This window comes from Zalophus californianus, chromosome 12, assembly GCF_009762305.2.
Source record: "Zalophus californianus isolate mZalCal1 chromosome 12, mZalCal1.pri.v2, whole genome shotgun sequence".
In the NCBI taxonomy this organism is placed as follows: Eukaryota; Metazoa; Chordata; class Mammalia; order Carnivora; family Otariidae; genus Zalophus; species Zalophus californianus.
Genome location: NC_045606.1, coordinates 97,510,781 through 97,527,477, shown reverse-complemented (window position 1 = coordinate 97,527,477; position 16,697 = coordinate 97,510,781). Strand labels below are relative to the sequence as shown.

At 38.6% G+C, this 16,697-nt stretch overlaps 1 protein-coding gene across 2 annotated transcripts in view; it reads right to left on the bottom strand.

Annotated features, from left to right (window-relative positions):
- Positions 1-16,697, bottom strand: part of CNTNAP2 (contactin associated protein 2) — a 2,031,041-nt gene that overhangs the window by 1,421,244 nt on the left and 593,100 nt on the right. The window contains exons 1-2 of one of the 2 annotated variants that reach the window (XM_027574310.1): positions 9,581-9,624; positions 637-747 (exon numbers count right to left, since the gene is read on the bottom strand). In XM_027574310.1, coding sequence (XP_027430111.1) covers positions 637-685 — 49 coding nt within the window. In that variant the 5' untranslated portion in view covers positions 686-747; positions 9,581-9,624. Of the gene's footprint in view, positions 1-636; positions 748-9,580; positions 9,625-16,697 lie in introns of those variants that run through there. The other variant, XM_027574309.2, reaches the window with a different exon arrangement.

The following is a 16,697-nucleotide window of genomic DNA, read 5'->3' as shown; positions in this document are numbered from 1 at the left end:
TTTCCTTTTAAGTTGTCGTTCATTGTTATTTGTATCAGTGTTCCTTTGAAGCGAGAAGAGTTTTAAGTTTCTGTCCTTAATCATTTTCTTTTATTCTCTATGGATTGCTGCCTACTTTGAAATTACCACTTACTAATTAATATTATTACTTTAAAATCCAAAACTCAAAATTTAGCTGCAAATGTATAACTATTTTTCACAACGGCTTTAATTACAAAATTAAATTCTGGGCACTGGGGGGCAGAAATTACCAAGGATCACTTTTTTAACCTATATTTTCAATAGATACTGTTTATATGTTACTTTTTAAAAATAAAAAAATACTGAATACAGAGTATTTTTTCATTCACTGTATACATATTTGAAATCAATTCATTATAACTTTTTCCTAAATGATTTTTCGATTAATAAGAACTTCCTTAACTCAGAATTTTTATATTGTTTGGAATTCATTATCATATACAACTCCAAAAATTCTTCCTCTTCAATTTACCATCTCTTACTTCCAGTCCAAATTTTCCTATACCACTCCCCGACAGTGCCCACAAAAGAACTTTATAGTATCTATGAGGTGTCTGCTAATAACATGTTATCATTTAACACATTTACTGACAAAGGAAATAAAATGTGCCTTACCCCCTCGCTTGTTGATCTTGGCATAGCCTGGAGAATAGCTCCCAGACATGGAGGACGAGCTGCTGAAAGCTACATGGGGGAGTCCAGACACAAGTGGTTCATCACATTTTTCTGAAAAGAAAAGAAAAAAGAGAAAGATTAAATATTTTAAAATAATGACTTGGTACGGTTTTTTAGTTAAAATAATTGTTGACTACAGTACAAATGTCAAAATCTATGATACAACATTTAGCAAGTGATCAGAATTTAGACAATTCAACGGTGATAATGTAAACTCCTGCTTTTTAAGAGTTGTAGCTATAACAACATGCTTTATGCTGAAGGGCCTCAATACAGACCTGCTGTCTAAGAGTCATGAGGAAAGGTGGTGGTGTTTATTTAACAAGTTTTGCAAAAGCTGGCATCCTCTGGAAATCTTCAGGGATTTATGCATTATAGGGGTAGAGGATTAGAAACGTTGATTAGAAACACAGAGATTGGAGGAGGGAAGACTAGGAGGCACCCTACCAAAGCTAAAAAAGCCTGAGAAATAGGGGTCAGAAAGGGAGAACAAGAATAATCATCACCCTGAAAAGTACTGCCATCTGAAAAATTAACCAGTTCCCATCATCCTCGACTAATCAACTGCATTGGGACCAGGTGATCCCTTGATTCCATTCTTCACTTGGCTTCAATGGCCATGAAGTTTTTGTGTTTCCTCCTTCCTCACTACTGCTTACTCTGATTCCTTCAATGTATCTCTCTCATTTTCCTAATGTCTAAATGTTAAAGAGCCCAGGACTCAACTCTTGGATCTCTTCTAGGTCCACGCATGCTCTCTGGGAAACTGCATCAGGAGTTGTGTGTTCTCATTCTGGAATATCCCAAATCCTACCCTCTCACATCACCTGGTCCAAGTGGCCACCAGAGATCACTGTTGTGAAAGACCGGATAGTCTTCCTTCCTTGCTTTTCTATCGTTCTGCACACAGCAGCCTAAGCGATGCTTACAGATGTAAGTGGGCAGGTGGCTCTAATGCTCACAGTACCCACTGGCTCCTGCTCTCAATCACTCCGAATCAAGTCTCACGCCCTCCAGTGGCCCGCGCTGGCCACTGGACTGGTCACATCTCTCTCCAGCATCCTTGTCCATTGCTGTCTACCACTAGGGCCCACTTCCTCTTACTGCAACATCAGGCCAACTCCTGCACGGCCTTCTCGATTACTCTTCCAGCCACCTCAAGGCTCTTCTCTCTGGTCTCTGTTCAAAGTCACCTTTACTGCTGCAGACAGGCTTCTCCAGTCTGGCCAGCGAAATGAGCACAATGCTACTATCACTCTTGGTCCCCACTTCTGGCTTTCTTTTCCTTCATAGCACTCAGAGCCCCTGAGTTTTTTTACTCATTTGTTTGGTTTCCTTTCTCTCCCACTAGAATGGCTGCTCTGTGGGAATCAAGTTTTTGATAGTCTGCTTAATGCTTACTCTCCAGTGATGGGAACTGCACCTGGCACTTAGCACATACTCTAAAAACATTTATAGAATAAATGAGTGAATGAATGAATGAATGAATGAATGAGAAAAAAGAACCAATACAATCTGACAATGGCAGAGTCCCAAAACACACTGTCAAATTACAAGACGGCACACCACCGAATCGGAGAGGTGGTCTTCAATCCTCCACAAATGTTTACACATGCTCAGTACTGTTTAATAAGACAGAGTTACACTACATATTCTAGGATCCTTTCTATCTCAGATATTTATAAATGGAAGAAAAGTTAAGCAACAGAAGGAATGAACTCATGTTCTTGAAAAGTCACTCAAGTGGAGTGAGGTCCCCAGAGATACTGGGGAAATGACTTATGATTCATTATCTCACCACTCAAGTGTGTACAAATCTGAAGTTAAAAATGAACATATCCATCATCATAAAATGTAGTTAGATTTCTTATTTTTCTTAAGTATAATGCAATACCTCTGGGAAATATGGCATCTGTGTATGAATATATTCCCCAGAAAGCTCAATGTAAAAAGATGAAAAGATGAAAATAAAATTTATTTTTTAAAATAATTTTTTATTGTTATGTTATTCACCATACATTACATCATTAGTTTTTGAGGTAGTGTTCCATGATTCATTGTTGTGCATAACACCCAGTGCTCCACGCAGAATGTGCCCTCTTTAATACCCATCACCAGGCTAACCCATCCCCCCTCCCCTCTAGAACCCTCAGTTTGTTTTTCAGAGTCGATCATCTCTAATGGTTCGTCTCCCCCTCTGACTTACTCCCCTTCATTCTTCCCCTCCTGCTATCTTCTTTTTTTTCTTAACATATATTGCATTATTTGTTTCAGAAGTACAGATCTGTGATTCAATAGTCTTGTACAATTCACAGTGCTCACCATAGCACATACCCTCCCCAATGTCTATCACCCAGCCACCCCCTCCCTCCCACCCCACCCCCACTCCAGCAACCCTCAGTTTGTTTCCTGAGATTAAGGATTCCTCATATCAGTGAGGTCATATGATACATGTCGTTATCTGATTGACTTATTTCACTCAGCATAACACCCTCCAGTTCCATCCAGTCGTTGCAAATGGCAAGCTCTCATTCATTTTGATGGCTGCATAATACTCCATTGTGTACATATACCACATCTTCTTTATCCATTCATCTGTCGATGGACATCGTGGCTCTTTCCACAGTTTGGCTATTGTGGACATTGCTGCTATAAACATTGGGGTGCACCTACCCCTTCGGATCCCTACATTTGTATCTTTGGGGTAAATACTCAGTAGTGCAATTGCTGGATCGTATGGTAGCTCTATTTTCAACTTTCTGAGGAACCTCCACACTGTTTTCCAGAGTGGTTGCACCAACTTGCATTCCCACCAACAGTGTAGGAGGGTTCCCCTTTCTCCGCATCCCTGCCAACATCTGTCGTTTCCTGACTTGTTATTTTTAGCCATTCTGACTGGTGTGAGGTGGTATCTCATTGAGGTTTTGATTTGGATTTCCCTGATGCCGAGCGATGTTGAGCACTTTTTCATGTGTCTGTTGGCCATTTGGATGTCTTCTTTGGAAAAATGTCTGTTCATGTCTTCTGCCCATTTCTTGATTGGATTATTTGTTCTTCGGGTATTGAGTTAAGAAGTTCTTTATAGATTTTGGATACTAGCCCTTTATCTGATATGTCATTTGCAAATATGTTCTCCCATTCTGTTGGTTGTCTTTTGGTTTTGTGGACTGTTTCTTTTGCTGTGCAAAGGCTTTTTATCTTGACGAAGCCCCAATACTTCACTTTTGCCCTTGCTTCCCTTGCCTTTGGCGATGTTTCTAGGAAGAAGTTGCTGCGACTGAGGTCGAAGAGGTTGCTACCTGTGTTCTGCTTTAGGATTTTGATGGACTCCTGTCTCACGTTTAGGTCTTTCAACCATTTGGAGTCTGTTTTTGTGTGTGGTGTAAGGAAATGGTCCAGTTTCATTCTTCTGCATGTAGCTGTCCAATTTTCCCAACACCATTTGTTGAAGAGACTGTCTTTTTTCCATTGGACATTCTTTCCTGCTTTGTCAAAGATGAGTTGACCATAGAGTTGAGGGTCCATTTCTGGGCTCTCTCTTCTGTTCCACTGATCTATGTGTCTGTTTTTGTGCCAGTACCATACTGTCTTGATGATGACAGCTTTGTAATAGAGCTGGAAGTCCGGAATTGTGATGCTGCCAGTTTTGCTTTTCTTTTTCAATATTCCTCTGGCTATTTGGGGTCTCTTCTGGTTCCATACAAATTTTAGGATTATTTGTTCCATTTCTTTGAAAAAGGTGGATGGTATTTTGATGGGGTTTGCATTGAATGTGTAGATTGCTCTAGGTAGCATTGACATCTTCACAATGTTTGTTCTTCCAATCCATGAGCATGGAACGTTTTTCCATTTCTTTGTGTTTTCTTCAATTTCTTTCATGAGTATTTTATAGTTTTCGGAATACAGATCCTTTGCCTCTTTGGTTAAATTTATTCCTAGGTATCTTATGGTTTTCGGTGTAATTGTAAATGGGATTGACTCCTTGATTTCTCTCTCTCCTGTCTTGTTGTTGGTGTATAGGAATGCCACTGATTTCTGTGCATTGATTTTATATCCTGCTACTTTACTGAATTCCTGTATGAGTTCTAGCAGTTTTGGGGTGGATTCTTTTGGGTTTTCCACATACAGTATCATATCATCTGCAAAGAGTGAGAGTTTGGCTTCCTCTTTGCCGATTTGGATGCCTTTGATTTATTTTTGTTGTCTGATTGCTGCGGCTAGGACTTCTAATACGGTGTTGAATAGCAGTGGTGAGAGTGGACATCCCTGCCGCGTTCTTGACCTTAGGGGAAAAGCTCTTAGCTTTCCCCATTGAGAATGCTATTCGCTGTAGGTTTTTCATAGCTGGCTTTTATGATATTGAGTTATGTGCCCTCTATCCCTATACTCTGAGGAGTTTTGATCAAGAAAGGATGCTGTACTTTGTCAAATGCTTTTTCTGCATCTTTTGAGAGGATCCTATGATTCTTGTTCTTTCTTTTGTTAATGTATTGTATGACGTTGACTGATTTGCGGATGTTGAACCAGCCTTGCAGTCCAGGGATAAATCCCACTTGGTCCTGGTGAATAATCCTTTTAATGTACTGTTGGATCCTATTGGCTAGTATTTTGGTGAGAGTTTTTGCATCCATGTTCATCAAGGATATTGGTCTGTAATTCTCCTTTTTGATGGGGTCTTTGTCTGGTTTGGGGATCAAGGTAATGCTGGCCTCATAAAACGAGTTTGGAAGTTTTCCTTCCATTTCTATTTTTTGGAACAGTTTCAGGAGAATAGGTATTAATTCTTCTTTAAATGTCTGATAGAATTCCCCTGGGAAGCCATCTGGCCCTGGGCTTTTGTTTGTTGGGAGATTTTTGATGACTGCTTCACTTTCCTTAGTGGTTCTAGATCTGTTCAGGTTTTCTATATCTTCCTGGTTCAATTTTGGTAGTTGATACATCTCTAGGAATGCACCCATTTCTTCCAGGTTATCTAATTTGCTGGCATAGAGTTGCTCATAATATGTTCTTACAATTGTTTTTATTTCTTTGATGTTGGTTTTGATCTCTCCTCTTTCATTCATGATTTTGTTGATTTTTGTCATTTCTCTTTTCTTTTTGATAAGTCTGGCCAGAGGTTTATCAATCTTGTTAATTCTTTCAAAGAACCAGCTCCTAGTTTCGTTGATCTGTTCTACTGTTCTTTTGGTTTCTATTTCATTGATTTCTACTCTGATCTTTATTATTTCTCTTCTCCTGCTGGGTTTAGGCTTGATTTGCTGTTTTTTTCTCCAGCTCCTTTAGTTGTAGGGTTAGTTTGTGTATTTGAGACCTTTCTTGTTTCTTGAGAAAGGCTTGTATTGTTATATACTTTCCTCTCAGCACTGCCTTTGCTGTATCCCAAAGATTTTGAACAGTTGTGTTTTCATTTTCATTGGTTTCCATGAATGTTTTTAATTCTTCTTTAATTTCCTGGTTGACCCATTCATTCTTTAGTAGGATGCTCTTTAGCCTCCATGTATTTGAGTTCTTTCCAACTTTCCTCTTGTGATTGAGTTCTAGTTTCAAAGCATTGTGGTCTGAAAATATGCAGAGAATAATCCCAATCTTTTGGTACAAGTTGAGACCTGATTTGTGACCTAGGATGTGATCAATTCTGGAGAATGTTCCATGGGCACTAGAGAAGAATGTGTATTCCGTTGCTTTGGGATGGAATGTTCTGAATATGTCTGTAAAGTCCATTTGGTCCAGTGTGTCATTTAAAGTGTTTATTTCCTTGTTGATCTTTTGCCTTGATGATCTGTCCATTTCAGTCAGGGGGGTGTTAAAGTCCCCCACTATTATTGTATTGTTGTCAATGTGTGTCTTTGCTTTTGTTATTAATTGCCTTATATAATTGGCTGCTCCCATGTTAGGGGCATAAATATTTACAATTGTTAGGTCTTCTTGTTGGATAGACCCTTTAAGTAGGATATAGTGTCCTTCTTCATCTCTTATTACAGTCTTTGTTTTAAAATCTAATTTGTCTGATATAAGGATTGCCAGGCCAGCTTTCTTTTGGTGTCCATTAGCATGGTAAATTGTTTTCCACCCCCTCACTTTCAATTTGTGGGTATCTTTGGGTCTAACATGAGTCTCTTGCAGACAGCATATTGATGGGTCTTGTTTTTTAAACCAGTCTGATAGCCTGTGTCTCTTGATTGGGGCATTTAGCCCATTTACATTCAGGGTAACTATTGAAAGGTGTGAATTTAGTGCCATTGTATTGCCTGTAAGGTGACTGTTACTGTATATTGTCTCTGTTCCTTTCTGATCTATGCTGCTTTTAGGCTCCCTTTTTGCTTAGAGGACCCCTTTCAATATTTCTTGTAGGGCTGGTTTCGTGTTTGCAAATTCCTTTAGTTTTGTTTGTCCTGGAAACTTTTTATCTCTCCTTCTATTTTCAATGACAGCCTAGCTGGATATAGTATTCTTGGCTGCATATTTTTCTCGTTTAGTGTCTGAAGATATCATGCCAGTCCTTTCTGGCCTGCCAGGTCCCTGTGGATAGGTCTGTTGCCAATCTAATGTTTCTACTATTGTAGGTTACATATCTCTTCTCTCGAGCTGCTTCCAGGATTTTCTCTTTGTCTGTGAGACTCGTAAGTTTTACTATTAGCTGTTGGGGTGTTGACCTATTTTTATTGATTTTGAGAGGGGTTCTCTGTGCCTCCTGGATTTTGATGCCTGTTTCCTTCCCCAAATTAGGATAGTTCTCTGCTATTATTTGCTCCAATATACCTTCTGCCCCTGTCTCTCTTTCTTCTTCTTCTGGGATCCCAATTATTCTAATGTTGTTTTGTCTTATCGTATCGCTTATCTCTCGAATTCTGCCCTCGTGATCCTGTAGTTGTTTCTCCCTCTTTTTCTCAGCCTCTTTACTTTCCATCATTTGGTCTTCTATATCACTGATTCTTTCTTCTGCCTCATTTATCCTAGCAGTGAGTGCCCCCATTTTTGATTGCACCTCATTAATAGCCTTTTTGATTTCGACTTGGTTAGATTTTAGTTCTTTTATTTCTCCAGAAAGGGTTTCTCTAATAACTTTCATGCTTTTTTCACGCCCTGCTAGTATCTTTAAAGTCATGATTCTGAACTCTAGGTCCAACATCGTACTAATGTCAGTATTGAGTAGGTCCCTGGCAAACGGTACTACCTCTTGTTCTTTTTGCTGAGGTGATTTTTTCGTCTTGTCATTTTGTCCAGAGGAGAATAGATGAATGAGAGAACAAAATGCTAACAGGTTAACAATGTCCCCAGCAAATATACTCTAAACAAATCAGAAAAGACCTGAAACCAGGGGAAAAGAAAGGGAAAGAAAGAAAGAAATAGAAAGAGAGAGAGGAAAAAAAAGAGAAAGATAAAAACAAACAAAAACAGAAAACAAAAAAAAACAGAATATGATCAAATATGATCAGGCTAGTGCATATCTCAGTGCCACACACTAGATTTTGGGTGTATTTTGGTCTGTTAGAAGAAAGTCCCTGCTAAAATTTTAAAGGAAGAAAGACATATATGTACAAAATAAGGGTTGATACAATGAAGGGATGGAAGATGACTGTAAAGATGAAAATTATAAGAGATTTTATAAAAGGAATTGATAAGATAAGAAGTTGTTTTTAAAAAGAAAGAAGATTTAAAAAAAAGAAAAAAGATAAAAAAAAAAAGGGAGAGAATGTGATCAGGCAGGAGACTAGAACAAAGCCATACACTAGTGATTTAGGGTATATTTTGATCTGTTAGAAGAAATTGTATCTCAAAATTTTAAAGAGAGAACAACTTATATATATATATGCTAAAAATAAGGGTAACTACAATGAAGGATTAAAAATATGACTCTAAAAATGAAAAATAAAAAATGTTTTTTTTTTAAAAAAAGGGATTTGTAAGATGTTTGAGAAAGGGAAAAAGAAAAATTCAATAAAAAAGTTAAAAAAATTAACTTTGAAAAACTAATGAATTATGGTAAAAAAAAAGCCATGAATTCTATGTGCAGTATTCCCCTAGCGCTGGAGTTCTCCCGTTCTCCTTGATCGGTAAACTTGGTCTTGGCTTGCTGGCTGTTCGTGCTGATCTTCTGGGGGAGGGGCCTGTTGCCGTGGTTCCCAAAGGTCTTTGCCGGAGGCGGAATTGCCCCGCCCTTGTCGGTCCGGGCTAAGGAAGCTGCTCGGGTTTGCTCTCAGGAGCTTTTGTTCCCTGCAAGCTCTCGGTACAGCTTTGGAGGACCAGGGTGAAAATGGTGGCCTCCCAATCTCCACCCGGAGGAGCCGAGAACTCGGGGCCCCACTCCTCAGTGCACCCCCAGAGAAAAGCAGTCACTCCCGTCTCCCCGGTCTCCGGCCGCACTCCGTGCTCACCCGGCCTGTGACCGAGCGTTTCTATCTCTGGCACCCGACCCCGTGTGGAGTCTCCAAACCCAGCAGATCCCTGCGGTGCGCTCCCGCGCCGCTCCTCCCGGGGGAGGAAGGGGAGTCTCCCCGGCTCTGCCGCTTGTTGGGTCCCTGCTGCAGGAGCAGTGGCCCGACTGGGCCGCGGATCACAGTTTATGGCCACCCCGAGCTGAGAGCCCGCGCCTCGGCTCCGTCTCTGCAGCCGGCTTCCCCGCTCCGATCCCTGGGAGCTCTGGCGCACTCAGGCACCCCCGGTCTTTCTGTGACCCTGAGGGTCCTGAGACCACACTGTCCCGCGAGGGTTCCACCCCCCGCTTAGTCACTGGAGCGACATCCCTCAGCGGAGCCGACTTCTAAAAGTTCCGATTTTGTGCTCCGCGGCTCTAGCACTTGCCAGAAGCGGCCGACGGAGGCCCCCTCCCCTGCCTTCTCTCCTCCCGAATATTGACTCGGATTCACTTCTCCGCACGCCCTACCTTTCAGTAAGTGGTCACTTTTCTGTTCAGAGTGTTGTTACTATTCTTATCTTCGATCTCCTGTTGAGTTCGTAGGTGTTCAGAATGGTTTGATCCCTATTCAGCTAAATTCCTGAGACCAGACGAAATCCAGGTCTCTTGCTCTTCCGCCATCTTGCTCCGCCCCCTAAAATTTATTTTTAAGGTATCAATTCACGAAGTGAGACTCTACTGTGAAGGATTTTGTCTTAATTGTTAAAAATCTTTGCTATTCAGGTTAGCTGCCAGTGAACGCAAATATAAAACCTGATTTTTTTTTTGTCGAGTCATAGTTTTTTTTCTTTAAAATTTTTTAGTGTTATGTTTATCACCATACATTACATCATTTGTTTTTGATGTAGTGTTCCATGAGTCGTTGTGCATAACAACCAGTGTTCCACACAGAACGTGCCCTCTTTAATCCCCATCACCTGGCTAATCCTTACCCCCAGCCCTCTCCCCTCTAGAACCCTCAGTTTGTTTTTCAGAGTCCATGGTCTCTCATGGTAAAACCTGATTTCTTAAGTGCTGACTCTTTTGGATCTAACTTTTTATAACCTTTTGATGAAAGTTCTGCATTTACTTGGAGTAATCATTACTTTCAAATTTCCCATTTTATTAGGAATGTGCTAACATGCATTCCTTTTCATCTGTTTCATTCAAATATGCACCCAGAACCTATGTTGTGCCAGGCACAGCGAATGCAGTGGATGATACTGACAACATTCCTATCGTGGAATTTATGCTTTAGTGGGAACTAAAAACTAGCTAAAACAAAAACAAAGAGGTAAAAGCAAAGAGGTTAATTTATAGTATGATACGGTGATAAATACTACAGGCACATTAAATATGAAAGAAGGGGCTGGCGGTTGGGGGATAAAGTAGAGATAGAGAATGGCTATTTTTTGCTGCTTTGTCAAGGAAAGTCTCTTGCATTAGGTGACATCTGAGTAGTAATCCGAAAGAAATGAAGTGAGCTCTGTTAGAACTCAATAAGATCATGCGGGCAGAAATGTTTTCTAGTCTAATCCTGCTCAATAGGGCTAGCTTATGCCTGACAATGAGTGACTCATTTTCCAAAATTGAACATTAAATGCATATATAGTGTTACATTGAAAGTAATTAAAATGAAGTTGATGAATAATTGATTAAATGATCCATTAGCTAGTTTAAATTTAGAACTTAAATATAGCATGTGCAAACCTAAACACACTTTATCCTTATTACATCTAAACACTTTGTACTTCCACAACCAATTGATCATCTTCATATTGTTTTAAATTTTTCGTTAATTTAAAAAGTCACATAAATCAGAGTAACAAAATTAGAATAAAATTGGGATCAGATAAGCTAAGAGCAGATAAGAGTTTTTTTGTGTGTTTTTTTAAGGTGGCTGCAAAAATTATTATCATAATTTGAACATTGGCTGTATTACATCCTTCTAAATTGAGATACATAGTCCATAACCACATATTTAAGTAAGAAAGATGCTACATGTATTGTATGTTCTCCTGGAAGACTTTAATCACAAATATTTATTGAGGTCTTACTCTATGCCTTGTACTGTTGTAGCTACTCTGGACAATAAAAAAATATAACCCATTTCCCCATGAGTCCAATAATATATAGACCCACATAAAGTAATTAAACATGAAATAAGAGGATAATATCAAAGTTTATAATTCAGTGCTGAATAAAATATAATCAAGTACTAGAAGCAATAGAATACATTTAAAATGCAGGGCTGCTGTTTAGTGAGTTGCTTGTTAGTGCTGGCTCCAACATAAATGTGAGACTTTTAGTGTGTCCTTAACCCCCTTTCTACAGATGACTCATTCATAATACAAGCACATTAGCTAACTTTCTCTCAAGCTCTAAAAACTCCAAAGCATTGTCAAGTAGCCCACACACTATGGCCTACATGCCAAAATGTGGCCCCCAGCTCACTTTTGTAAATAAAGTTTTATTGGAGTACAGCCATGCTCACTTGCTTATGTATTACCTATGGCTGTTTTCAAATCCACAGCAGAATGTCACAAAAAGAGACCATATAACCTCCCAAAGCTAAAATATTTACTATCTGACCTTTTATAGAAAAAAAATTTTCCAACCTCTCGTCTAGTATGACAAATATTCCAGGTATCCACAAAGAATGATTAACTATCACTTATGGTACCAGGTAACATATAAATAATGACTATGACCTTAAAGAATTGAGGGAATATAGACAGGTGGAAAGAGAGCCTAGAACATTCTAGAAAGAGAGAGCAGCTCAAGCAAAATCACAGAGGTCACAATGGGTATCAAATTTCCCAGGATGGTTGTAGCAGCAGGATGTGCATGTACATATTGCACGCTGACTCCTGTGATGAACTAGCCATTTTTATTTCCAACTATAATGTTATTATGCATTATATATCCCAAAGAGTCAGCTTGCTTGTTGTCTAAGAACATGTGTCTTAATATTCTGCAGACATTAAATATTAACAAATCAGGCAAATCCCTGGAGAAAATTATAATTTTTATAGAGGAGGAGAAGGAGGAGGAGTAGAGACAGAGAGAGAGAGAAGGGGGGGGAGAGAGAGAGAGATTGCTAACATTTGAAATAATTCAGTATTGTATTTTCCCATAGTGGGATGTCTTCCAAGACCACAGCCACACAACTACAGCAAATACTTGGTCTGCAGTGTACTTCCCTTCCAGGGAATCTTGGATGAAAACTGAAGAAGCAGATGGGCCTTGAGTTTTATTTTCACACAATTTCAGTCAATCAGGAAGTCAGACTAGCTCTAAGAATTCTGTACTAATTCAAGCTGGAACAGAGGAGATTATTGACAAATAAAGATGACACGGCTGTTGCCCTTCACCTAAGAACCTGGCTGAGGGAGGCCTCTACAGGCAAAGGGATATAGGCAGGAGTTTACAAGGTCAAAGAACTTTAGAATGCATGCAGTTGACATTAAAGATGACATTTGAATGTATCTCTGATGAAAAATAATGTCGGAGAATTTTCACCACACACTGTCTTTTAAATATACATTTTCTATCACACATTTGGAAATATAAGCCTGATACACAGAAAACAAGAACAATAAAGGACTCCAGAACCAGTGTTCTCAGGACAGCAATTCTAGCAGCATCCTCATTCACACTTTACTAGAAAAGCCAGTGTGAAAGGCACATTCTCAGAGGAATACAACCCTTCATGGTCTCTTAATGTCCTGTGCCTTCAATTCCTAACTTTTAAAGCTGGAGCTACCTTACTTCTACCTGCATGTTGACCCTGCCTTATGTTTTATGACCCCTCCTCTCCCTAGTCAGGACAAATTTAAGAGGCCTCTGACCTCCTCTCTTTCCGATCAATAGGCTCCTGCCTTGCTCCTTATGGCCAAAACTATGTTGAATGACAAGATGGGTCATTGTGATTTTTATATATACATATAAACAGGAACATTTAAAATCTGGTTGGTAGCATACTTTTTTACTCAATAATCTATTATGGAAATTCCCATACAAATACTGTCTCATTGTTATATATTTTATTTTATGAAGAAATAGTTTATTATTTATATTACTATCCACATAGCAGAACTAAATTGCTTTGCAAGGAGAAGGGTACAAGAATGCATGCATATTAGATCACTGGTAAAATACTTTATATGATTGAGAATTGTTTTTCCATACAATCCATGGAAGAATTGATTTGGTTTGTTTATCTACCCCACGAAAGGACTATGAGGGACAGTGGTCATGAAGAGAAATATAATGTTTGCCATCAAGTGTTAATTTAGAGGAAAGCTAAGGATTATCAAACTGGACTTAAGTCAGCTGAGTGGGCATATCTGATATGCAGTGACAATCAGTGGGTGACAAAAAAGAAATCCATCTCTCCCCCTTTTTCTTCTCACTGAATCCCTCCTGTGTACTCCCCAATGGAGGTGACTTCACTCACTCTTTGTTCATTTTCCCTTTAACATGACAAAGCCCAATGTGCTGCCATATGCATTATAGTACCTTTGGCTGAATGAGGCAGTTGTCTGGTCTTCCATCTCATTCCTTGCAATTTGGACCACCATGAATGGCATACAGTAGAGACCATTATACCAAAACCAGTAAATAAATGAAGAGCAACAGTAATCATTTATTGAGTAGTATGTGAGAGGTAACACATTCAATATTTTGAAAGAACTCTCTCACTGAGTTATTAGAGGAAGCTTTTGACATCAGTTTAATTTCCATTTTACAGATGAGGAAACTTGAGAGCTCACAGCTAAAGAATGTTGGAGCTGGGACAAAAATGGAGTTGGGCTTGATGGTCAGGCTTATGCTTTTGAGGTCTACATTTCAAGGACACACCACCTCTAGACTCACTTCAGATGAAATCTGTATAGGTTACATTGAATTTATGCCTGAGTTATGCAGATATCCTAATAATATTGAAACAGCCAGATTTCTCTCATCATCACTCATTTTGATCCCAGGAGTTTCTTAATGTAACCCCCTATATGATAAAGTTGCAGCAATTTCAGTATCTTCTGTCCAGGTCAGACCAGTACCTTCCAACTAAAAGAAAGTAGTTTCTGCAGGTTTAAATAGGTGTTCTCAGAGAAAGCCACACACAATCACCTATTCAATCGATATGCCTACACTGAATAAATATACATTCACACTGTACATCAAATTTATTCCACATATTCATGTAATAAATATTTACTAGGGACTTATTTCTTGCTTCAACCTTGATCTCCCTAAAATCTATTTTCTTCATATTGCCAGATGGATCTTTTAAAAATGGGGATCAGATTACGCAATGCCCTGACAACCTCCCAATGGTTTCCCCTCACAGTTAGTAACAAAATCCAAACTCCACCAAAGCCTGTGATGGTCTGGCCCTAAGGCATTTCTGGTGTTGCTTTACTTTGCTCTTCTCCTCTGGGTCACTAAGCTAACTTAGTTTCACTCTCCTGTGTCTGTTCTAGAAATACCCAGTACACTCCAGCTCAAGGTTCTTTCCACCCTCTCTGCCTCCTGGCTAAAGTTGTCTTTACCACATCTAAAGAAGGCTGGCTCCATTCCATTTTGCCCTCAATTCAAACAACACCTCTTCTTTTTCTGGCCACTTTATCTAAATTAACCAATTCAACTTCTACCTTCACACCCTCCAGATACTACTTGCTATTTGATCATACTATTTTATTTCGTTCACAGCACTAATCACAATCTAAAATTATCATGATTATTTTTTTTAAAAAACATGTTTATTACTTTTCTTGTTGACTGGGACTATAAATACCATGAGAATAGGGCACGTGTCTATTTCATTGAGCCTCTATTCCCAGGGCCTAAAAACCTGGCATGCAATACATAAAGAGCTACTGAATCAATGCAGTATTGACAATGATAAGTAATAAATCCATCTAAAAGTGAGCAAAGCTAAAGAGTTCCTAGTTTTGGCCATTGAAATGTATTCACTTTATCTAGCTAACAGATGTTTTTGCATTTTTCCATTTTAAACATTGCAGAGAGAGTTGGCTTTGCACCGTGATGTTCTGCACAGATCTTCCTCACTGTATCTTGCCTAAGAAAGATCACCATTTTGATCTTTATCAACCTAAAATGACTTGTAGTTTGGAACCCTTGAATTATATAGAGGGTTTGTCTACATCATTAGTATATACCTCCAGAACTTTTAAAATATCTTGGCTCCAGCGAATGGATTTTATGAGAGTTGAAGCTATTGACTTATCTGGGTTAGCTCCTTTACATCTATTTTTTGTTTTGTTTTCAAAGGAATGTAAGACTCTTGGTATTTCTAATATAACACTCTCATCCTGTACCATTGAAAATCTATTGTGATAAGTGTTTATGTTTTGATCTCCTTGCTACACATTGGTCTCTTCTGAAAGGAAGGGGGCTTGTTTACATTTTCCTTGTGTTGAATACAGGACACATAGTGGGTATTCTTCAAAACTTTGAAAAATATTGAACACAATCAGTATAATAGCTTATGACATGAATAAATTCAATCAAGTCAGATCAAATTCCTTTCCTTTTCCCTTTTGTAGGTCCAATAGCTGTGCTCAGAAGAAAATTTTAAAGTAGTATAGCTAGAACATCAGTCACGTTTGCAAGAATCATTGTTGTAAATCAAATTGGAAATTGTCTAGTCTGCATGTATCAAGGGCGAATTACTTTGAGACTTGTAGTTCAAATTTTGCTGGACATTTAACAGCTGCAGCATATTTCTGACAGATGGTATAACAGATGAATCAGTTTCAAATTATCTCCTGAACTGTTATATACTAGAAAAAAATAGATTTGTGAGGCTTTTTTAAAAATAAGTTATATTTTTGTCTCCTCTGAATTGATCTTCTAATTTTACAGAAATAAATCCTATCACATAAAATAATAAAAATCAATTTTTACCCTTTGTGTAGTCTAGAAAGGTTTTTGAAAATTTAATTCATAATATTTCATGCAAAAACCTGAAATGGTATTTAAAAATAGAATCAATCATTTGTCCTAGAACCAGGCAGAGGTTTTCATCTCTAAAACAATGGTTACAAGTGGCCTTTATTTTTTTAACTAAATTCTACAGTCTCATAAGAAGGCAGAGCTACCTTACACTTTTAAAACCGACAACATTGAACAGTGTCAAGGTCAATTGCAACATGACTAAATGAACTTCAGCACTCTTAAAGCTTTCATTGACAATCTTCCTATGGATGAGGCTCTTTGGATTGTGATTTGTTGGTCCACTGGCAAATGTCTCATTTTTTGACTATCTCATTTCATTAACTGGTTAATTCAAAGACAGTGTTTAACAATAAGATGCAATGTACTTATTGACAACCAAGTCTACCTCCTAGACTAATTAACCACTTTTACTTTTAAAATAATTGACTAAAGTACTATAGATGAACATCCTTCAGTGTTCTTGGCTCAAGTCACTTCAGATTACATCATGCACTCAACTGGTACGAAGTAAACAGTGGAGCACTAGAGAGTCAAGTGAAGCTGTAGAAGAATGTTTAATTAACTGACAAATATTTATGGTAGATTCAGTTAAAGAAAATTAGGCTATGAAATGGCATTTGTA